Source organism: Erpetoichthys calabaricus, chromosome 5 (genome assembly GCF_900747795.2).
Source record: "Erpetoichthys calabaricus chromosome 5, fErpCal1.3, whole genome shotgun sequence".
In the NCBI taxonomy this organism is placed as follows: Eukaryota; Metazoa; Chordata; class Cladistia; order Polypteriformes; family Polypteridae; genus Erpetoichthys; species Erpetoichthys calabaricus.
This window is the reverse complement of record NC_041398.2, coordinates 154705397-154731203: the sequence shown is the minus strand read 5'-3', so window position 1 is coordinate 154731203 and position 25807 is coordinate 154705397. Positions and strand designations below refer to the sequence as shown.

General features: G+C 39.0%; 1 protein-coding gene across 1 annotated transcript in view; it reads left to right on the top strand.

Moving 5' to 3' along the window:
* The window catches only part of dctn6 (dynactin subunit 6), a 143450-nt gene extending 123895 nt beyond the window's left edge, over positions 1-19555 (top strand). The window contains exon 7 of the mRNA XM_028802151.2: positions 19194-19555. Coding sequence (XP_028657984.1) covers positions 19194-19292 — 99 coding nt within the window. The 3' untranslated portion in view covers positions 19293-19555. The remainder of the gene's footprint in view (positions 1-19193) is intronic.
* The last annotated feature ends 6252 nt before the right edge of the window (positions 19556-25807 follow it).

Sequence of the window (25807 nt, the reverse complement as noted above, 5' to 3'; positions counted from 1 at the left end):
AAGTTTTTTCCTCACAATCATGGTATACAGTATATGAATTTGCCATTTGAAATTGTGTTCTAATGTAAAGTGTTTTTTTTGTGCATTTTAAAAATATCTTGTCAATTTGTACAGTTTACAATGAGGCTATTGGGTACTTTGGTGCAAAGGTGGAAGAAACAGCCTTAAATACATACCAAATAAATCCACTTGGAAGCGGCAAAGGTTTTAATTTAAGAAAACTTGCCTTTCATGTTTATGAGGCATCCTTGCAATAATGAAGGGAAACAATAAATAAAGATTTTATCACAGAAACTTATTACAATTTTCTCAAAGTAATGATACAAAGCTAATTTCTCAGCTTTCTCTGTAATAAAAGTCTTAGGTTTTTGAAAGCAGCATGTCTTGCCATCCATGATCCCGAAAAAAAAAAAATTATGTATTTTTTTTTTAATATCTGATTAGTCACACTTGCTGGCATTGGGGTAATAAAAGAATTGAACACAGTGCTTTTTGAGTGAGTAAATTCACTGACCCTGGTGCCAGTCAATACCTAAGTACATGGCATGAATATGCAAACACCATGTAGAACATGGCACTGTGAGGCAGAAGTGGCAGTCCACTCTATGTTAACAAAAAAATCTGCACTGCATTTACTAAACTTCAGTTTGATTAAACGTAGGTGATTCGGCATTACTAAATTAGCCCTATTATGTGTGTATATGCATGATCACCCTGTGATAGACTGGCCCCCTGTCCTTTGATTGTTCCTGCTAGTTTCTGATGCTTGCTGGGATAGGCTTCTGCTACCCCTGTTATCCATTATAATTATTATTGTGCCTCTAGTGGAAAAAATACATAAATAGATTAATAGATTGCAGATACATAGGACAACAGTAATGATGGTAATGTAGGTAATATTATTATTAGATTATTATTATTATTATTATTACCCAGGAGTTGTTCCTGTCTTGTGCCCTGTGTTTGAGGCATTGTGAACCTTCCCTAGATAAATGGGTCAGGAGGTTGAATGGATAACTTGATTATTATTATTGTCATTTTCCCTGTAATGGTATAGCATATATACAAAAAGATACATGGATATAAGATACTGAGGACATCAATGGTACTAATTATTATTAGGAGGCACAGTGGCAATGCAACTGTCTCGCAATGAAGGAGAATGAGGTTCACATCATGGATGTTCCCTGTATGGAGTTTGGCTGTTCTCCTCCTGTGCTTTGGTTTCCTTCCACAATTCCTAGTTCAAACACATTTAGAGTAGGTGGATTGGCTTTGCTAAAGTGGCTCTATTTTGTGTGTGTGTGTGTTCCGGCCTTGTATCCAATCTGATAATTGGGATAAGCTCCAGGTATACCCCAATCATGCCCTGGATAAGCGGGGTGGATGCTTATGACATCCGTTTGGTCCCTGTCATTTGATAACATGCCAAGTTCAGTGCCTAAAGTGCAAAGAAGTAAATTGTTGCTGCTCTATACTTTTGTATACTGCTTGGTCCTTCTCATGATGCATTTTAAATTGTATGCAATTTCTTAATCAAGTTTCCCCCTTAGAGTTTTGAGCATGCTGTTCAAAGAACAGGGGTTTAGAGGGGAGTGTGGGGGTTGATGGTGTAGGACTAGTTGCATCTAGCAGCTAAAGCATAATGTTCTGGTATGCAACAATTAACACTAGAATTACCAGAGCCAATGAAAAAACTTGTAAATCCGGCCCACCTTAAATCCTTTCGCACCTCTCCGTCAGCGTCTTTTGTCTTCTGACTGTGTCAGAACGGGCAAGAAGTTCTCCCAGTTCCTGCCTTGATTGGTTATCTGGGAGTGAGCTACCCAGAATTGCAAGGGGAAATAATTTGATGTGTGTTTTGTGTCTCCAACAATCTATGTGAACACATCGTTAAAACAAACGTTTTTCATGTTTTAGTAATAAATAACAAAATGTAAACATGAACACATGTATAATGTATGAAAGCTGATGGCCAAATATCAAATAAACACTTTCATAAAAGGTGCAAGTACAGTACAACAGCTTTTGTGGTGCTTTGGTTAGAACTGCCGACTTAAAATCCAGAGGTCGTGAGTTCGAAACCAGCTCACCTGCAAATTTACCGTTTTGAGTAGTGAGCTATTCTTATTGTTAATATTATACAATAAAAACATACAGTACATTTGATTTGTGTCTGTAACAGCCACTGTGAATTTATAGCACTTGTAAAAGTTGGCTTTTTTTTTTTCACTTTTATTCTCTCAGTCATGATCACAATACAACACCCACTCCCCGCCCCAGATCGGACGCAGTTACTTTTTATCTGAAACAGGGAATAACTGTAGATGTGAATGGTGTTTTAAGACAATGGAACTGGAAATTCTCTGATCTTGAGGGATAAAAGCTGACACACAAACGCTGGTGAATCTGCCTTCTTTGTATCTCACCGTCACTTGATTTTTTTTTATTCAGTTTTATTGAGTGTTCCTGCGAACGTTGAATTAGTATGCACCTTATGGTTCATGATATCAAAACCGCACTGACAAAAAACAGAGACATAGGTATATATGATATTTGGAATAATTAATTTTATGACCTAGATAGTACATTTCGGAAAACATTGTGGCACTGATGCAACATTATTCATATTATTCATATTCATTCACATGCCTTCTTGCGCTTGTAATCAGTGACCACGTTTTTTTTTTTTTTTCCCATCTTGCCAGTGTCCACTTTTAGGTGCATGGGGTGTTTCTTTTGTACTTCAGGACATGCAGAGGAAAGAATAGTACAGAAAGGTCAGTTCCGGGCTATATGCAATCATCAGATTCAAATGTTAACAGTTCCCACACACCCAAGGACCATCCTTTCAACATTTATGACGTGTGTACCTGTTGCAATGTACACACTTCTCTCTGTGCTGTGGTTACTATTACATCTTGCCTGATGAAGGGGCCTGAGCTGCCTCGAAAGCTTGCATATTGTAATCTTTTTAGTTAGCCAATAAAAGGTGTCATTTTGCTTGACTGAAGCAAAATGAACTGTGTGAACTGTTAACATTTGAATCTGATGATTGCATATAGCGCTGAACTGAGCTCTCTGTACTATTCTTTTCTCTGCATGTCCTGGAGTACAAAAGAAACCCCACCATACAGCAACATGTGGGGACTGGCAAGATTGGGGGGGCGGGGGGTGGGGGGGGACACACGCGGTCACTGATTACAACTGCAAGATCTTATGCGAATGAATATGAATAATGTTGCATCAGTGCCACAATGTTTTCCGAAATGTACTATTCAGGTCATAAAATGAATAATTCCAAATATCTCATATATCTATTTCTCTGTGTTTAATGTTTTTTTTTTTGTCAGTGCGGCTTTGACATCATGGACCATAAGGTGCATACTAATTCAGCATAAGCAGGAACACTCAATAAAACTGAAAAAAAAAAATCAAGTGATAGTGAGATACGAAGAAGGCAGATTCACCACCGTTTGTGTGTCAGCTTTTATCAGATCAGAGAATGTCCAGTTCCATTGTCTGAAAACACCACTCACATCTACAGTTATTCCCAGTTTCAAATAAAAACTAACAGCGTCAGATCCCTTCGGGGGGTGGGGAGGCGGTAGTATGTATCGTGATTGTGACTGAGAGAATAAAAGTGAGGGAAAAAAAAATGCTAACTGTTACAAGCTGTTTTAGTTCCGGCGCCACCGAGAGTGGCAGCCTTTTCGGCAGCTCCGTGTATGACTGTATGTGTATGTGTACTTTTCTACTTTTATTTTTCTATTTTTATTTATTGATCACTCCTATCACTTAATTTTATGTGGATTCGTTCCCTGGAAACACTTACTTTTACAACGTGGGCATGGATTTTTACACGCTGAGACTCATCTATTCAAGTACTCAACTTCGAGCGCTGGGAACAAATGCCAGTGCCGGTGTGGTTCCCTATTTACCCGACGAGGTAAGAAGAAGGCGGTATCGTGGCAGCAGAGTCGGCACTAAGCTAAAAATGAAGCGGCTTGCGAGAAAGTGGCGTTTTAAGCCTTCGGTGCCTTCTGTGATTCTGGGAAATGTGAACTCAATCTCAAATAAGATAGATGAACTGGCTGCGCTGGTGAAAAATGTCAGAACCTACAGAGAATGCAGTTTGTTGTGCTTTTGCGAAACGTGGCTAACTACCACCATCCCAGATGCTAACGTGGAGCTACCCGGGTTTAGCACAGTTGGAGCGGACAGAGATGCAAGTACCTGTGGGAAGCACAAAGGAGGAGGACTGGCTGTCTGTTAATACACGGTGGTGTAACTCTGGACATGTTAACGTCAAAGTCTCCACTTGCTGCAGGGACATCGAACTGTTGGCCATAAGTTTGCGTCCCTATTACTTGCCCAGAGAGTTTGGACACGTCATTGTTATCATCGTGTACATCCCTCCTCGGGTGGACGTGGAGACCGCGAGTGACATTATCCATTCTGCTGTTGCTAAGTTACAAACGCAGCACCCTGAGGCGCTTGTGCTAATCGCTGGAGACTTTAACCATGTGACGCTGGACAAAATATTACCTGCCTTCTCCCAGTATGTGGACTGTAACACCTGGGGAAATAAGACTATTGATTTACTGTATGCAAGTGTTAAAGATGCATACAGCGCCACCCCGCTGCCTGCGCTTGGGAAAGCAGATCATAGCCTGGTTCTGCTTCAGCCTCACTACAAACGAAAAGTGAGGGTCCTACCTGCAACCACACGATCATTCAGGAAGTGGACCCCGGAGGCAGAGAAGGCTCTGAGAGAATGTTTTGGAACTACAGACTGGGATATCCTGCAGGGATCACATAGTCAGAACATTGAGGAAGTTGTTGACTGCACTACTGACTACATCAACTTCTGTATGGACATTGTAGTTCCAGTAAGAACTGTACGCTGCTATGCTAACAACAAGCCTTTTTTTTATTTTATTTTTTTTTTTTTTTGTGAATTTCCCCTTGGGATTAATAAAGTCTATCTATCTATCTATCTATCTATCTATAAATCTATCTATAAATGTACACCACCTGTTACGGACACAAGTCAAATGTATGTGTTTACTGTATAATATTAACAATAAGAGCAGCTTATTACTGAAAACGGTAAATATAGGAGGCAGACAGCATCAAACCGGGGACTTTTGATTACAAGTCAGCAATTCTTACCGCTGCATCACGGAAGCTGTTGTATCATCCTTGAACCTTTTATGAAAGTGTTTATTTGATCTTTGGACTTCAGCTTCACACATTATATAGTTTATGCCTACATTTTGTCATGTATTACTAATATATGAAAAACATTTCTGTTTTAACAATGTCTTCACACCGATTATTGTAGAAACGGAAAATACATGAAATGCATGTGTTCCAAGTAACGATCTATTATTTCCACTCTAAAACTCTAGCACTTCACTCCCAGATAATCAAGGCATGACCTGGGAGAACTTTGTGCACGTTCTGCGGCGGTGGGGGGATGGAATAGTAGGCTGCTTGCTGCTTGTTTTGATTGGCACGTTTACAGGACAAAAGATACCGACGGAGAGGTGCGAAGGGATTTAAGGTGGGCCGGATTTATGAGTTTTTTCGTAGGCTTTGGTAATTCTAGTGCTAACAGCAGGTACTCCACCTCTGAAATAGAAAAGTGCAGTTTCAATGCACTAATACATATCGTCCCATTTTAAGTCCAGGTTACGTACTTGCTCAATATTCTGTTTCAGTGAAGTACACGCATACTTTAAAAATATAGAGACAGCAGGCAGTAACTTTATAAAGTAAAGTAAAAAATTTTCATCTAGTAAAAGAATGTTAGCGATCAAAATACTTTTTTCAGTTATTGTCTGCTTGTCTGCAGAACTGAAACAGAAGTTTTCATCTGAGCATGAACATTCAAAGTAAATAACAGCATGTGGCAATCATTTTCCAGGTGACTCTACCCCCCGGGCCCTGCAGGGTACCTCATTGCCACAGAAGAATGCAAACTAAGCAAAGTGTGACGCATAGTGGGTCGTATTTTAAAATGGCTGAATCTCACAAAAGTGTTTTTCATTTGGGATTTCCTGTTTTGCAATATGTGTATAATCTCAAGACCCAGTTCAAAACTCATAACAATTTTGGCTAAAAAAAATTGACATATTTTTAAGTTTTAAGACTTTTCTTTATAATGAGACCCCAGTATCCATAAACACCATTATAAAAAAGCAGAAGAGTAGGTTAGTTATTGTAAAAAAAATTATAAATATGCTTCACTTTTGAATACAGTTTCATGTGGGTGCTTGAGTGTGAGTCATCAGTTTGAAAAAATAACTTCAACTTGAAAAATAAACAAAACGTGTCTAATATCCTTAGCCTGTAGGTAATAGAAGCTTTGTTTGAAAAGATATGGCAGGAGGCTAGAGCCCTGCTGATGTGAAATTTAAATACAACCCCAATTCCAAAAAAGTTGGGATGATGTGTAAAATGTAAACAAAAATAGAATGCAACGAATTGCAAATCTCATAAGCCCATATTGTATTCACAATAGAACATATCAAATATTTAAACTGAGAAAATGTACCATTTTAAGAAAAGAATAAGGTCCTTTTGAATTTTATGGCAGCAACATGTTTTAAACAAGTTGAGACAGAGCCATGTTTAGCCATGTCTCAATCTGTACACATCTGAGAACTGAGGACACCAGTTGATGGACTTTAGGGAAAGGAATGTTGTCCCATTGTTGTCTGGTATAGTATTCTAGCTGCTCAACAGTCCTGGGTCATCTTTGTCATATTTTTCATTTCATAATGCGTGAAAGGTCTGGACTGCAGGACTGATAAATTTGTATAAAGGTCAGGACTGCAGTTCAACATCTGGACTCTTCTACTATAAAGCCATGCTGTTGTAATAGCTACAGTATGCAGTTTAGCATTAACTTGCTGAAATATGCAAAGCTTTTCCTGAAAATGATGTTACCTGGATGGGAGCATATGGTGCTTTAAAACCTATATATACCTTTCAGGATTGATGGTGCCTTTCCAGATGCCAATTCCATAGGCACTAATGCACTCCCATACTATGAGAGATGCAGGCTTTGAACTGAGCGGTGATAACAAGCTGAATGGTCCCTATCGTATTTAGTCCAGAGGACGTGACATCCATGTTTTCCAAAAAGAATTTCATGTTTCAGTTTGTCTAACCACAGAACAGTTTACCACTTTGCCTCCATTTTAAATGAACTTTGGCCCAAAGAAGATGTCACAATTTCTGGATCATGTTCACATATGGCTTCTCCTTTGCATGACGGATTTTTAACCTGCATTTATGGATGGCACGGCAAACTGTTTCTGGAAGTGTCCTGCGTCCATGCAGTGATTTCCATGACAGAATCATGCCTGTTTTTAATGTAGTGCCACCTGAGGGCCCAGTGATTACAGTGATCCCTCGCTATTATCGTGGATTCACTCTATCGCAGATTTTATATGTAAGCATATTTAAATATATATCGCGGATTTTTTGCTGGTTCGCGGATTTCTGAGGACAATGGGTCTTTTAATTTCTGGTACATGCTTCCTCAGTTGGTTTGCCCAGTTGATTTCATACAAGGGACGCTATTGGCAGATGGCTGAGAAGCTACCCAACTTACTCTTCTCTCTCTCTCTCTCTCTCTCTCTCTCTCTCTCTCTCTCTCTCTCTCTCTTGCGCTGACTTTCTCTGATCCTGACGTAGGGGGTGTGAGCAGGGGGGCTGTTCGCACACCTAGACGATACGGACGCTCGTCTAAAAATGCTGAAAGATTATCTTCACGTTGCTACCTTCTGTGTGCAGCTGCTTCGTGAAGCGACATGCTGCACGGTGCTTAGCATGCTTAAAAGCTCAAAGGGCACGTTTTGATTTTTGACTTTGTTTTTCTCTGTCTCTCTCTCTCTCTCTCTCTCCCTCTCCCCCTGCTCCTGACGGAGGGGGGTGTGAGCTGCCGCCTTCAACAGCTTTGTACCGGCGGGTGCTTCGCATACTTAAAAGCCAAACAGCCCTATTGATTTGTTTGCTTTCCTCTCTTGCCTGAAGAAGGGGCCTGAGTTGCCTCGAAAGCTTGCATATTGTAATCTTTTTAGTTAGCCAATAAAAGGTGTCATTTTGCTTGGCTTTTCTTTACTCTCTGTTTCTGACAGTCTGTGCTCCTGACACGCACTCCTTTGAAGAGGAAGATATGTTTGCATTCTTTTAATTGTGAGACTGAACTGTCATCTCTGTCTTGTCATGGAGCACAGTTTAAACTTTTGAAAAAGAGACAAATGTTTGTTTGCAGTGTTTGAATAACGTTTCTGTCTCTCTACAACCTCCTGTGTTTCTGCGCAAATCTGTGACCCAAGCATGACAATATAAAAATAACCATATAAACATATGGTTTCTACTTCGCGGATTTTCTTATTTCGTGGGTGGCTCTGGAACGCAACCCCCGTGATGGAGGAGGGATTACTGTACAGGCATCCAGTGTTGATTTTTGGCCTTGTCCCGTGCACACAGAGATTTCTCCAGGTTCTGTGAATCTTTTGATGATATTATGTATTGTAGATGATGAGATATTCAAAGTTTTCACAATTTTACATTGAGCAACATTATTTTGAAATTGTTCCACAATTTGTTGATGCAGTTTTTTACAGATTGGTGAACCTCTTTCCATCTTTACTTGTGAGAGACTCTGCCTCTCTAAGATGCTCTGTTTATACCTAATCATGTCACTGACCTGTTACAGTTAACCAAATTAGTTGCAAAATATTGTTCCAGCTGTTTTTTTAGTACCACTTACTTTTCCAGCCTTTTGTTGTCCCCATCCCAACTTTAAAAGACATGTTGCTGCCATCAAATTCAAAATGAGCTAAACCTTTTCATGAAATAGTAAAATGTCTCACTTCCAACGTTTGATATGTTTTCTATGTTCTATTGTAAATAAAATATGGATTTATGAGGTTTGCCATTCATTGCATTGTTTTTATTTACATTTTACACAGTGTCCCAACTTTATTGGAATTGGGGTTGTATTTGGGATGGAAATGTTTAATAATTTTGTATTCCAATATCAAAATGTGTTATTCAAAGGACATCCATCCATTTATGAACTTTTTCTTTGGCTTTCCTTTAACAAAAATAGACTTCAAGGTTGCTAGTATCACTTCCCTTTACGCCAGAGGAAGAGTAGCAACCTGTTTTTGAAAGGAAAACGTTTGTGTACACTCATACCACCTTTTCTACCTACTTGCATGTTTGCCCACTAAGTGTGTATGCAGTTGATCATTTTACACCATCATCCACCAACATTTTGGGCTTTTTTGTGATGGGCATTATAATACGTTTTTGGTAAGCCCGTGGGTTTTGTTTTTTATTTAGTAAGGTTCACTTCAGTGTTTTTCTATTATATCTAAATCAAACAAGCAGCTAAATAACTACATGTACCAAATATTCAGTTTAGGTTCATTTTTGCATAATGCTGTTTACCTAGATATAGGCTCAGAGCACCTTCACAAATTTTCGACTACAATGAAATAATTGTAAATTTCTAAACCATACAAAATTTGCATACAATGAACATATGGTAAAACAGAGCAATTTCAATTGGATCACATATGAATCAAATAAATCATTACGTTAGAAAGTCCATTATAAAAATGACATAACCAGTTGACAGTGGAGGATAGGAAAAGAAAGACTCCAGTTACAGCATTCCTGAATAAAATGACTAAATGACTGAAAAGCAGGGTGAGTTGAATTCTGTTGGGTTTTTTTAAACACAATACAGAAACAAAAAGTGTCGACTGGTAGGTTGTGTCACATGTCAGTTTATTTTCCATCATTGAATATTAAGTTTGCCACGATATCAAAGTTTCAAACTTTAGTATGATAATAAGAAAAGTATTAGAATTCAGTACTATTTTCGATACCCAATACAGTACATAACATAACTCAATAAAAATGTATTTAAATAAATTAGTTTTGTATCTAATAAAATCATAACATTGTTGAAAACAAATAGAAGTTTTATTAGTTAAATTCAGATACTTAAAGTAGTGCAGTCTTTTGTAAGAATAAAGTTCAGTAAACAATTAGAATAAATCAAGTTTAAATCGGGTCATCAGTTTTTTACATTGATGAAAACAAATATTGTTACTGAGGTAGTACAATGTTACAATTGTCACTACATGTTATTTAAATAAATACTGCAGTTTTTTTTCTAATACATATACATAAAAGTATTAAAACAGACATTAAATAAACATTCAAGTAAAAAGACCCCAACACACTTAAAGGTTTTGCGTAAGTGCAAACAGTGCACATTGTGTTTTTGTGTAAACAAACTGCAGTGTTTTTGTAATTTCCAATTTTTTTGCAGAAATGACTAGCTTGTCAACACATTCTATGAGTCCTCTATGTGCTTTTCTTTGGCTGCAAATGAACTCTAATGTACTAAATACATACTCTGGAGCACAGCTGAAGCATAAACACAAATATGAGTAGCCCCACTGTTTATGCAGTTGAGCGCTGAAAAGTTACAGCACCTTACATTATATAGTAAAAGTGAAGAAATATGTTTTTAAAATTGAACATAATAAAATAAAAGAAATTGATGCACTACAGCAGCATACTAAATGAACAGGACAAAATAAAAGTGACTTGTAGGAAAAATATTTAGAGACCCCTGTCTTGATTTGTTAAACATTTAACTGGCCTCAAAAACTTTTTTTAAACAGTGGAAAAAAAATAAACATTGCAGACCTGCTTCAAATGCAACCGTTTACTGGTTATATTGATTAAAGTTGCTGTAATTTAGAAATAAAATACCTCTCAAAATTTATTTTATTGACTCTCACTTGCATATCTTGCATACAGGCTTGCATATTTTTCCATTCCTATTTACCAAAAAGCCAAAGCATTTCAATGTACCAGTCCAACTGCCCTCTTAGCCAGTTAAGCATGCTGGTGAAGCCTCCAATGCTGCTGAAATTGCCATTTTCTTTACACTTGTAAGTGGATGGAAATGTGGATGTAATTCAAGTTGCAGTAAACTGGAAGTGCAATTGTAATGTAGGCTGTAAAATCAATACCATGAAAAATGAGTATTGAAGTAATTTTTAAATGTTAAAATCGATACTTCCTACTTCCAGTGTGCCCACCACAGGAGGATCCATCCATCAAGTGCACTATGGCTTGTGTGGCAGTCGAATGAAAGAGCCTTGGTAGACCAATCCCCAGCTATTAAAACTGACTGTAAAGTCATGGAATGTGATCTCTCTGGTGGGAAAGGAACTTGAGTTAGTGCAATAGATAGAGAGCTACTGTCTAAATATAGTCAGGGTCACTTCTACACACAGCACGGACTCTGTAGCCAAACTACACGGGAGGGGGACTGGATTATTTCTCACTGTAGAGTTGCCTACGGTGAGAGGCACCATGCAGGTGTGAGCTTACTTATAGTCCTTGTGTGTACATTGGACTTTACCCCAGTGGACGAGAGGGTTGCCTTCCTGCGACTTTAAGTCAGGGAATAGCTCTGGCCATTGTCTGTACTTATGTGCTAACTTTGGGCCAGAGTATTCTGCCTTCTTGGAGACTTTATGGAGAGTGCTAAAAGGTGCTTCTGTGGGGACTCTATTGTTCTATTGGGGGACTATCTGATTGTGAGTTGGATCAGATGGCAGGGGAAGATGCTGGACAGACCAGGCAGAACCCAAACCTTATAGTGAGGGTGTGCTGAGAGCAGAGGCAGTCAACAGGTACCAACAGACCAAGTGGATCACGGTGGTGACAGTCAGGTGACAAAAGGAGTACTTTGACGAGCTCCTAAATCTCACTATCATGCCTTCCTGTGAGAAAGCAGAATTTAGGAACTTGGAGGAGAACTCACTTATCTGTGGAGCTAAAGTCAATGAGTTTGTTACAAAAAAAAAAAGAAAACTACTCCTCAGTGGCAAGGGAACAGGGGTGGATGATATTCGCCCTTAGTTTTTAAAACCTCTGTGTTATTGGGCTGTTTTGGTTGACTTGTGTCTTCAACACTATGGAGGTCAGGGGACAATACTTTTGGATGGGCAAACAGGAATGGTGGTTCCAAAGTTTAAGAAAGAGGACTGAAGGGTGTGTTCTAGCTTTAAGGAGATCACATTCCTTAGCCCCCCTGGAAAGCTTATGCCAGGGTACAGGAAAAGAGACTCCACCCAGTCATGGAACCTCATTTCCAGGAGGAGCAATGTAGATTCCATCCAGGCTATGGAACACTGGACCAGCTCTTTACCCTCATGTGGATCCTGGAGGGTACATGGGAGTACATCCAATTGGTCTACATATATTTTATGGACTTGAAGAAGGCGTATGACCATATTCTTACAGTGATTCTGTGGAGAGTGCTGAGAGTGTACGGGTTTCCAGGGTTCCTTCCTAGACCAGGGTAATGGTCCCCATTTTTAAAAAGGAGAATCAGATGGTTTTTAACAACTATCAAAGATCATTCTCCTCAGCCTCCCTGGGAAAGCTTATGCCAGGGTTCTGGAAAGTAGGATTTGACTGTTGGATGAGCCTCAAATTCAGGAGGAGCAAGGCATATACTGTAAATGATCCCAGGCATGGAACACTGGACCAGCTTTTTACCCTCCCTGGCATGGATTCTGGACGTTTCATGGGAGTATGCTTAACCAGTCTGTATGTGTTTTGTGGAATCAGAAAAGGCATATGACTGTGTCCCTCAGGGTGTCCAGTGGGGGGTTGCTTTGGGTGTATGGGTGACCAAGCCAGCAATTACGGGCTATTCATCCTCAGTACAACCTTAGCAAAAGCTTGGTTCACATTGCTGGAAGTAAGTAAGTCAGTCTACTTCCCAGTGGATGTGGGACTTTGAGAGGACTGCCCTTTATCACTGATTCTGTTCATAATGTTTCTGCACAGAATTACTAGTTGCAGCCAAGGAGTGTAGGGGATCCAGTTCAGTGGACTCAGGAATACATCTATGCTTTATGCAGATGGCATGGTGTTGTCCAGTTTGCTTCATCGTGTGGTGAACTTAGACATGCACTGGGGTGGTTTGCAACCAAATGTAAAGTGCCCCGGATGATGATCAGCACCTCCAAGTCTGTAGTCACGGTTCTCTGCCAGAAAAGGGTGGGTTGATCTCTCCAGGTTGGGGATGATCTGCTGCCTGTCGAGGTGTTTTGGCCATATCCAAATGGAAGGAGACCTCAGGGCAGACTCAGAACACGCTGCATGCATTATATCTTTCAGCTGGCTTGGGCATGCCTGGGTGTCCCCCAAGAGGAGTTGGCAGTGAAAAGGGATATCTGGGCATCTTTGCTTAAACTGCTGCTCCTACAATCCGGACCCAGATAAGCAGCAGAAAATGGCTGGATGGAAGGAAAATCAATACTTAATCGATATTTTGATACTTTTGACAATCCCATATGAAGTCATCAAGAAAAATAAATCTGTGCCTATGTTGTAGCATTTTTTTTTTGATCACCATGTCTTTCATCACCTAGCATAGTTCATTTTGCTGCATCTTTCTCAATTATTGTGAACACTTTGGGGTAAAAAGTGTACAGTTATACACGTGTAAGTAACAGCCTGCTTTAGAAACTTTGGCTCCCTTTTTATACTTGGCAGTATTATGTATTTTTCTGTCTAGATTGTATACACATTGCCGGATTTCACCCTGAAGGCACATTGGACATTGGTAGATCCTTATTTATCAATAAAAATGCCCCTCAGGTGCTTGCACAGTGCCCTGGAAGTGTAACCTGGAGACCAAAACTGCATGTGGTACTCCAGGTCAGGCCCCACCACTGTGCTTAATCCTTAAGCATAACCTCCTTTGAGTTGTACTCTAAACATAATGTTGTCTACACTTTCTGTTAGCCACCTTGATAGCTTCTATACACTGTCTGGATGTAAAAAATAATAAGTCCACTATGACTCACTCTTTGGGCCTTCTCATAAATAATTTCACGTTTATGACCTCCCACATATGCAGTCCATTTTAGTTCCCCATTTAAATTTTCATCTGTTTATTATGTGTTCTGTAATGATGGGTTGCAGCCTAACCAAAAGATTTTACACATCAATTTTGCAGTGTAATTATTCAAAAATATTTAATATTGCCAGTTTCTAACTCTAAACCAAAATTTGGATAATAACTAGTTTGTATTACATATAAATTCAGTATAATCTGGCATATATTGCACTGCACTGTGTGTTTTAATGCCATTGAAATTTGTGACTGTTTACTGAGATTATATCGAAATTTAACCTCTAAAGCACACTACAGACAGATTTATAGATAACTATTCCTGGACTTTTTCTCCTGTAGTTACTTAAAAGAGCAATATGATCTTGGCTTCTCATTTTCTATGCTCTGTAGCTTGAAATCATGCACTGTTACTACTAGACATGTTTAAAACTAGTTTGTTTTTCCTCAAAATAGAGAGAGAGTGACAGAGACAATTTCTCCACTCTTCTCCAAAATTCAAACCCTCTTGAACACTGTTAGACACCTGCTTTTAAATCCAATCCAGTAATGCTACAGAGCCACCAAATTTTATTGTCCCCTGAGCAGCCTTTTAAAGTGAAAGTTTTTAAAGCAGCTTCCATGTAGCCAGCTTTAAGTGCACTGTGTCAGTGTTACATAGTAGTGTTACTCTGTTACTGCCTACCTGCCAAAGGAATTATTCTAGCCTCCTGTTAATCATCTGCTAATGATTCTAAACCAGATATTGTGGTCAAAAGTGTAACGTGATTTGTGAGGTAGCAGTGGTAACCCCTTTACCACCATGCCTCCCTGAGATAGTATTTAAAGAATTAAATATAATAACAGTAAAATTTCTTGCAGACAGCATCAAATGGGATGCTTGAATTCACTGAGACTTGCATATACTCTCCTCTCTCAAAATGAAAGGATTTTTTTTTTTTTTTTTTTAATACCTTGACACTTTTTAAACTGCACAGCACTCTTATGTAATACTAGTAAAGGGGTAGGCATAATGCTACACACAGTTCACATACAGGTCCTTACGAAAAGACATTTTATTTAAAAGAATACACCAACACATTTCTGTTTTCCTTCTGCATGCACATTTCTTTAAAATATATTCAAAAGTTTTCCACTTTTTTTAGTACATTACTAGGATCGGTGTTACATACCCATTGGGGGTCTGTCATACCCAACATTGGCTGCTACAGCTGTGTGAAGTCATGCTGGCTTTGTAAAGCATCCTGGAGTGCTGGGGTAAAAAAGCTTGTTTAAGCCAGCTGCTTGGCAAATTTCCAGGAAAATATAAAAGTCACTGATGAACACAACATATTCTCTGTGAAAAACACTTTAGTGAATTTTGTGACTTAATGACTAATGAATAATTATGTATATTGTGTTATATATAAGGTCCAAATTCACAATTTTAGATGCCCCTTGACAGAATTTATCCTTTTTTTTTTTTGTGCTGCTTTCAAGACATGGGATGTTATTGTGTTGTACAATAGATTCATAGAATTGACTATTTCCCCATTAAGGATGTGTTTGTTTTTTCTTTCCATTGCTTTTATGATGAGAAATAAGAAAATAACAAATGCTTACACAAGAACATGAAGACCAAGTAGCTTGCTATTTCATATTCACTCAGTGTTCAAAGCATATAGTTAGGTCCGTAAATATTTGGACAGTGAAACGGTTTTCATAATTTTGGCTCTGATTACTTTGCCCATCTCTTGGTGGACTCTGCAATAAGCACTCTCTTTTCTTCTCTCTCTTCTTCTGTTGATGCCTACTGTCCTGCTCATATGTCTCTGCCACATTCTGGGCATCTTCCACTCTGTTCTACTCATTGGGAATTGTGCTGTTGAAAGTGCTTAGCTTAAGAAGAAAGAACATCGCTTTTGAATAAGTATAAGGCTCTCGTGTCTTTCTTCTCTGCATCGCTGCTACATATCTGAAAGAAATGCTTGCTGCCACTTCTCTACCTTCAAGTCTTTCAGAAGTCATGCTGCTCTAAAACCATCATCCATCTCTCCTAATGATTTGCTTCCTTCCTTACTTCCAAAGCAACTAACATCCAAACACAGTTCAAGACTACATCCCCCTACTTACCTTTGTATCATTCTCTTTCTCTCCTGTTAATGACTCTGACATTTCTGAGCTGCTCTGAAACCACAGACCAACCACCTGTGCACTGGACCTTATTTCTTCATTTTTTTCTTCAGTCCATGTCTTCTTCCTTGATCCTTTATGTCTCTACGCTTATTAATGCCTCACTGACTTTGAGTATTCTCCCTACTGATTTCAAGAGGTCTCATATGATTCCCTGTTCTAAAGAAACCCCCTCTCAATCTATCTGCCGTCAAGAATTACCATACTGCCTCCCTTCTGCCGTTCTTTTCCATCATTTTTGGTGTTGCGATCTAGTTTTTTCCAATGTAAGTATGTTTGTGATGCACCTTGATGAATTGAGAGTGATCATCTGAACGTTTACTCTGAAGGAACTCCCTTGGTGAATTGAGTTTTAACGGTAAAGCTCCCAATTGGTGAATCAAGAGGAAGCACCAGAGCGCACTGTCTTGGTGATTAAGGTAATCATCAATGCAATGCAGTGTGGTTTCCCCAGCCACACTCCCCGTGTGATCGCAGCCCGCTACCTAAAAGAGCACATAATCCACAAACATCTCTCATCTGTATAACAACAGTCTGCTAGATCCCCGTCAATTTGCATTCTTCAAAGTTTATTCTTTCAATACTGCACTGCTTAATGTCTCTAATGCTCTTAGGTCAACTCAAAAACTATACTGAGAATCGTAGCATGTTGGTGCACTGTAATGGTGTGAAAAAAATGTTTCTTACAGTTTGTTAAATAAGACTGATAATATTTAATTTGTATGGATATACAAGAAAGGTTTAGGATTATTAAGATAATCAGCTTTTTAGTGAATAAACTGAGAAAGATACGACTGTATTTAAAACAAGAATTTGATAAGACTGTTTTGGACAGACAGGTTGGTCAAAATTACAATGGCTCATAGGAATGACAGTGTTTTTCAAGAGACAAAGAATTATGGGAAGGATTCAGTAAAATAGAAGAACGCTGGGAGGTATGCAAATATTAAAGCAAATACTGAAAAGAGTGTGTTTGTTTTATCTTTGTAAATGTTTAAGCTCAGTGTATGTTTATGCATAGTAGAAGATGTAAAATAGGGGCTTGGAACTTTGTATTAAACATGTTTCCTATAGTTAGCTAAAACTAACTTAACTGAAAGTAATCAGACTATATATACAAATTTTATCAGTTGTCCATGTGCCCCAATAGAGACGCGTATTAAAAGTAATAAAGTTTCTCAGTGGTATACACATTTAAAGAGCACCTTTAAAGCTGGATTATAAAGAAAGAACTCTTAATTTACACACATTGTATATATCTCTTGATTTTACTGATGCAAAGCTTGCAGTGTGGGCATTGATTTGAATCATTCAGGTTGTATGTTTTCATCCATTTTGACTTCTAATGTTTGATATGATATGCCTGGTTTCTCTGCTATAAAAATAAGTTTAGAATGAAAAAAAATTGCTTATTATCTCATTGAAATTGCCCTGCATGCTCACACTAGTTTTCCCCTGACGGTCACCCTTTCAGAAGTAGTAACGGGGCAGGATCCTCGCCTCTGTTAAGTTTTTCAAGGGTAGCCATTTCTTGTTAGGCATATCTGTTCCATATCCTTTCAAAGGTAGCTAACTGGGAGCAGACAAATTTATGTGATCTTGGCAGAAGACGGCTCCTGGCCTTTGTTTAAGGCATTCAGTGGTTCAACCCTTGCAGCAGGGGTAATTGAATCTATAATGCCATCAAATATTGTTAAACTATTTCACAGGTTTAGTAAAGAATCATATAAAAAGGAAGACCGTGATTATTAAGGATTTCAGGGGTAGTTATTGGCAGGGTGCACATGTAAAACAAGGCTAATAATTCAAGCATTTCCAGGATTAACTTATTAACCGATTTAAAATAACCTATGGAGGCTAAAGTGTCTTTCATTGACATTTTCATGATAAAATATGCACAGTGTGGGGGTGGAACAGAGAAATAGTCAATAAAAAAATACAACTAGACAAATTTGTTTTCATAGACTAGTTTATTGGAATCGAATGATCACAGCAGCCCTAGTAGACATTTGAAATTGCTCCCTTCATCTCTACTACTTGTAGCTTGTTCCACATATTCAGTATTTTTACATTTTTGTTTGCTTTACAACTTCCATCTGTACACCTGTAATAATTTGAAAGTAAATTATGTTTCATGTTGCATTAGAGTTATTCAGTGCATAATATGATTTCATTCTATTTGGCTTTGAAATTACATGCAGATATTTTTTAAACTTACACTTTTATTGTAAAACTTCATTAAAAACAATTTTTTTAATTAAATTTTCACCAATATTGCATTGAATTTTGATTCTGTGTTTGGACTTTCATCATGACAACGCAATGTATAACTGCCCATGATTGAATTTCGTTTCTTTCTCTCTATTAAATAAAACAACTTTTTCGAATTCTAATGTTATCCGCAGAAGATGTACTACATTACTTTTCTTGGATACATCCTTCTTTCTACAGTAATTTGTGCGGTCGAAGACCGGACGGGGTTAGTGGTTGTAGATCTTTTTTGGGATATTGTAAGTTGATGTTTTCATTTTCCACATGATCACCACCAACTGTTTCAGCATAGTCTATTGATATGCATTTAACCAATTTGCTATGTAACTGATTAACATTTCTGGCGTTAATTTGTTTGACTTCATTGTTTCTCGGTGCTAGGATTGCCCATGTACTCATTTTTTCTGTTGATAACCCTTCGTGATAAAATTCTTCAATAAGATTTGGACATAATACGTCTTCTTTAATTGGGAACTTAAAGCAAGGAAAGCATTAAAATTTATAAGCGCTGAGAGAGCAGGAAGTGTGTCATTCACAAGAATGAGAGGTGAGAGGACCGTTTCCGTGGTTGAATATGGTTGAGAGGAGGACGTGACTTGAAAAAATCTCATAGCAAAAGTCTCATCTTGTGGGACTTCAAAAAATCTCTTCAAAAAAGTCTTGTCTCGTCGCAGGATTTTTTTATATAATAGAGATTATAGCACATTAAAATATTTCGTAGTTTTTGTCTAACAGTATTTTTTGTGATTTTTCTTGTTTTCAGCCTCAGACTCTTCAGCTGGATTTTTTAATGAAGATTCTTCCAAACTATCATCATTTGAAAAAAACAATGAAAGGAACTTCAACACCTGCAAAAAACTAAAATGTAAAGAAAATTTGATTACATTTAAAAGTATTTAACACATAATACTACAAGACATGTAGGAGTTCATATGATTATGACCTTTTTCAGATTATAGCTGCTACCTGAAACTTTAACTCTTAACTTGTTATTATCATGTCTAATTGACCAGTTAAAACGTAAAGAGGAAGTATGTAAGTAAAAATGTTGGAACTAAACCCATTTGAAATGTAGTATTCGCCACCTGGATTTTTTTTTTTTTTAAATAAAGTCATTCAGTGTGATATTTTGTCTCTCGTTACTGACCTCATGTACTAAGAAATGTTTGTGTAGCACTCACTGTGTATTTCACTTTATTATCTGCTTTAATGAACCTTGCAGTTAGTCTCAGCTCTAGATTCTGCCTTCTACAGTTATTATTTCCAAGTGTTATTCTGTCATTTTTTCAGGTATGTTCATCTAGTATACATTTCTGTTGATACAAGTTTGTATCCACTTCCATAAATACATAAAAGCTACTGCTTTTTTCTGTGATTTTTTTGCCAGCAAGACTAAAATGGCAAGCTCATACTAGCTAGCCTGACTTTTTTTTTTCTTCAACTGAGACCAAGACACTTGTTTGTCTTTGAACAAACACCATTATAAGTGTTGTTTTGTACAGTCTTGGAGTTTAGCAACTAAGCATTGTAAATAATTGTGAGAAATAAAATTTAATTTAATTTGATTTTTATACCCATACCACTGTAAACATTTTTTTTGTTTATTTTTAGTTTGTTAATAAATTGCCCCTTGTTACAGTTCAGTATTGATGCTGAACTGATGGTGTGGAAGTTTCCCAAGTATATGGTGATAGAAACAAGCCATAAAGAAGACTTAATTAATAAATGTTCAACCATCCCTACAGTGCATACCAGCTGCAATAAAAACTAAGACAGATTAACCAACTGCAATCAAAACAAATAGGATTATTGTTTTTTAAAAAAAATATTGAATTGTTTAAATATGTTAGTGTTGTGATGGGTCAGCATGCATCTGCAAAGGACAGAAGGTTAAAGACACAACGTTTCGGCTGAATAGTCTTCATCACCTATCCTAACATTTAAAGGAATATGTATTTGACCCTAAAATTATATATTTTGTTCTATGTTACTAACTCCGTGTACTTTGTGATTGCGGTCAAGAAAAAAAATTTATCTCATTTTTTCATGCAGATTTGAGAGAAAAAAGTGTATCACATAACAGAACTCAATGGTGGCCAGAGCTGTGCAGTGGCCAACAATGTAATAAACGTCCTTGGGGCAGCATGGGGGGATCCCCCGTATACTGTAGTACGAAATAAAAAGGAAATGGCGTCTTCACAGAGTTCAAAACAGAGCTGACGAAAAGAGAAATGGAGGCACTATATATAGCTGGTTGCAGGAAGTGATGTCATGGGTGAAAGGCCTTCTGAAACCGGAAGTGACATCCGGAAGAGGTGGGGTCTTGAGGGTTGGAGCCGGATGTAATGTCGTTATTGTGTGGATTCTTCAGTTGTTCTACAGGGAGAGTGGAGAAAGAGTTAGAAGGCAGTGCCAACCCCTGGTGTGACCGGTTCCTGCATCTATTGAAGCCAGTAAACTGTCTCCCAAATGCATGTATGTGACAAAACTAATATACTGTGTGTGTATATATATATATATATACAGTAATCCCTCCTCCATCGCGGGGGTTGCGTTCCAGAGCAAAATAAGAAAATCCGCGAAGTAGAAACCATATGTTTATATGGTTATTTTTATATTGTCATGCTTGGGTCACAGATTTGTGCAGAAACACAGGAGGTTGTAGAGAGACAGGAACGTTATTCAAACACTGCAAACAAACATTTGTCTCTTTTTCAAAAGTTTAAACTGTGCTCCATGACAAGACAGAGATGACAGTTCTGTCTCACAATTAAAAGAATGCAAACATATCTTCCTCTTCAAAGGAAACAGAGAGGAAAGCAAACAAATCAATAGGGCTGTTTGTTTTTAAGTATGCGAAGCACCACCGGTACAAAGCTGTTGAAGGCGGCAACTCACACCCCCTCCGTTAGGAGCAGAGAGAGAGAGACACACAGAAAAACAAACTGAAAAATCAATACGTGCCCTTTGAGCATTTAAGTATGCGAAGCACCGTGCAGCATGGCGCTTCAGGAAGCAGCTGCACACAGAAGGTAGCAACGTGAAGATAATCTTTCAGCATTTTTAGACGAGCGTCCGTATCGTCTAGGTGTGCGAACAGCCCCCCTCCTCACACCCCCTATGTCAGGATCACAGAAAGTCAGCGCAAGAGAGAGAAGAAAAGTAAGTTGGGTAGCTTCTCAGCCATCTGCCAATAGCGTCCCTTGTATGAAATCAACTGGGCAAACCAACTGAGGAAGCATGTACCAGAAATTAAAAGACCCATTGTCCTCAGAAATCCGCGAACCAGCAAAAAATCCGCGATATATATTTAAATATGCTTACATATAAAATCCGCGATAGAGTGAAGCCGCGAGAGGCGAAGCGCGATATAGCGAGGGATCACTGTATATATATATATATATATATATATATATACACACACACACACACAGACACAGGTCCATAAATATTTGGACAGAGACAGCTTTTTTCTAATTTTGGTTCTGTACATTACCACAATGAATTTTAAATGAAACAACTCAGATGCAGTTGAAGTGCAGACTTTCAGCTTTAATTCAGTGGGGTGAACAAAACAATTGCATAAAAATGTGAGGCAACTAAAGCATTTTTTTAACACAATCCCTTCTTTTCAGGGGCTCAAAAGTAATTAGACAAATAACTGGAAATAAAATGTTCATTTCTAATACTTGGTTGAAAACCCTTCAGGCAATGACAGCCTGAAGTCTTGAACTCCTGGACATCAGCAGGGGCCTCCTGTATAACGCCATGCATAGAACTCACACTATAACATGGCGTAAGCACAAAAGCGGGAATGTGCGTACGCACAGAAAAATCCAGATGCAGGAATCTGTATGTATGCAAACCTCCACGTTCTTCCACTACATAAATCCCGATCAGCGTGAAAACGCACGTGCACGTGCTAGCTGCCCCACCCCAACTCCTCCCAGAATTACACCTCTTTGAATATGCAAATCAATATAAATAGCCCCTTACCTTCAGCGCTTCAGGATGACAATGGCGAAAGCACGGGGGAAAAAAAAAAACTTCAGCGAATGCGAAATGGAGGTCTTGCTAAGATAAGTAAAGGCCAGGAAAAATGTTTTATTTGGTAGTTTAGGAAGTGGAATTAGTAACAAAAGGAAATTGATGGAGTGGCATAGCATGGTGGATGCACTCAAAAGTGCTGGAGCAGAAACTCGCATTGTGACCAAAATAAAAAAAGAAGTGGTCCGACATCAAAGTTGCCGTGAAAAGGAGAGTTGCAGCTCATCGTCTGCATGTCAGCACGACTGGAGGAGGAAGTGAATTCCCGGAGCTCACACCATTTGAGCAGTGAGTTGCTGCAATTATGGGTGACACACTCATTGCCAGCATTGTACCAGCAGGGGAGGGTGATTCTGACATCACCGCAGGTGATGGTGAGTTACCATTTCTTTTTTGATTACCATTATCCATACTTGTGTAAATAATTTGTATGTGAAATAAGACAATCAGGCTGCAGATGCTGTATTAATTACTGTTTAATTAATTCCAGACTACAGTACAAAAGCTGACCCCAATGCTGAGGACGTGGCTCCAGGCGATGATGGTGCTGCGTCTGTGCCGACCACATCTTCGGGCGCTGGCTGCTCACACACACCTGCCTCGAAAACCACTGTTCGATCATCTGGCCGTGTGCTGACTGATGCAGTTCTGGAATCCCAAAATGCATTGGTGGATGCGGTGAGAGATGTAGTCAATGCACAACGGGATGTAGCCAATGAAATACGAAATATAAAGGCAGTATTGTGTGATATTAATCAAAAATTAAATGAATTTGTGAATAAATAAATGATGCATCCGCTTACCTGTTTTTACATTCTGTTAATTACATTCATTCGACATTGTAATGCTGTCCGGTGTGGCTGCTCATTTGGTGGACCAGGGTCCGGTTCATCATACCGCATCTCTTCAGGTACGGGCAAGCTACGAATGAGTGCCATATTATGTAGAATGCTACATGCTTGCACGATGCGACACACTTTCTGTGGACTATAGAGCAGCACTCCACCAGTCTTATCTAGGCAGCGCCATCGGCCCTTAAGCTGCCCTATAGTACGTTCTGCCACCGCCTGAGAGTGGAGGTCAGTATAACGTCTCTCTTGTTCAGTCAGTGGGTTGGCGAGAGGGGTGAGGAGCCACGTCTTCAGCGGGTACCCACTGTCACCTAAGTAATTGTATTATATGGTTACATCGTACAGATAACGTACGACTGTGATTAAACGGTAATAAATGTCTTATCTTACCGAGAAGCCAGCCATCACACACCGCACCATTTTCAAGTTTGTTCCCCACACTACTATTTCTCAGGATGAATGAATCATGAGTTGAGCCAGGCCATCTCGCAACAACATTACTGAGGCACATTTTCGCATCATTGATGATTTGCACATTAATAGAGTGAAAATGCTTTCTATTTACATAAACAAATTCATTCTGTGAAGGTGCCTTTATAGCAATGTGTGTGCAGTTGACCTCTCCGATGACATCTGGAAAACCGGACATTGCTGCAAATTGCGCTTTGATGTTTGCCTGTTCAACCAGAGTGTACGGAAATCTGATATATCTGCTTGACAAGCAGATAATACCATCCCATACAGCTGGCATGGCACGACTCAGTGATGACTGAGAAATACCGGATCGGTCAGCCAGTTCATGCTGAAAAGCTCCTGTGGCTAAAAATCTGAGAGTGGACAGAACTTGCAAAGGAGCAGGTAGAGCACAATTCCTCAAAGTCTGCCTTTGTAAAGCAGGTGCCAGTTCAGCACACAGCTCCAAGAGGATCGCTCTTGGAAATCTAAACCGACTTAGTAGCCAGTCATCATCATGTGCCAAGAAATCCGTATGATCTCTGAATACGCGTTCTCTTCTAATCCTTCCATTTGCGATGTCCTCTAACAATGCTAAAGCAGCCATGGCAGTGGAATAGTTTGGCCATTCTGTGCACAATTATATTGTTACAAATTGATTACAATCAGGTGCCTTAAATTTATCAACGATATGCAGTTAGTTTCAGTGTATATGATACAGCCGCGTCAGGGATGTCGATCTAAAAATGAAAGGAAACCACACAGGAACAGTAGCACTGCTTTGACGCTGGGTGCCGCCAGTCTGCAAAACCGAGTGGAAAACTTGCGTACGCCAGGGTTTGAGTTACTGTGGAAATGTGCGTGGCTTTACACCAAGTTTAGGTTTTATACATTGCGATTTGAGCGTGGAAACGTTCGTACGCAACATTGCTGTGCGTACGCACCATTTATACATGAGGTCCCTGATGCTGGGTGTTCTCCTTTTTAATGCTCTGCCAGGCCTTTACTGCAGTGGCTTTGAGTTGCTGTTTGTGGGCCTTTCTGTTCGAAGTTTAGTCTTCAACAAGTGAAATGCATGCTCAATTGGGTTAAGATCTGGGGCCTTATGTATAACGCCGTGCGTAGAACTCGCACTATAACATGGCATAAGCACAAAAGCGGGAATGTGCGTACGCACAGAAAAATCCAGATGCAGGAATCTGTGCGTACGCAAACTTTCACGTTCTTCCACTACATAAATCCCGATCAGCGTGAAAAGTAACGTACGTGCATGTACCTTCTGTCCCGCCCCAACTCCTCCCAGAATTATGCCTCTTTGAATATGCAAATCGATATAAATAGCCTTCTGTGAAAAGACAATGGGAAAAGCACGGGGGAAAATATAAGAATTTCAGCGAATACCAAGTGGAGGCAAAGGAAAAACGTACTATTTGTTGGTTTAAACAGTGGTATAATCAACAATAGAAAGTTGATCGAGTGTCGGAGAAACTCGAAAGCTCAAGTTCACAAAGTCGCACAGTGCCCGAAATAAAAAAGAAGTTGTCACATATCAAAGTCGGCGTGAAAAGGCGACTCGCAGCGGACCGTCTGAGTGTCATATGAAAGCTTATTATGGTACAGAGAAAAAAAATAGGCACACAGTGGGAAAATGTTGCGTATGAACGTTTCCACACTCAAATCGCGATGTATTAAACCTAAACTTGGCGTAAAGCCACACACATTTCCACGGTACCTCATGCCCAGGCGTACACAATTTCTCCGCTCGGTTTTGCAGACTGGCGGCACCTAGCGTCAAAGCAGTGCTACTGTTCCTGTGTAATCACCCTTTCTTTCTTAGACCCACATTCCTGACGCGGCTTTATAAATACACTGAAATTAACTGCATATTCTTTATTAGTGTAATGCATCTGATTGTAATTAACCTGTAGCAATATAATGGTCCAGGGAATAGCCATAGTTTTCCAAATACCATAACTGCTTTAGCGTTGTTACGCTCACTGCGTCGTCTTCTTCTTTCAGCTGCTCC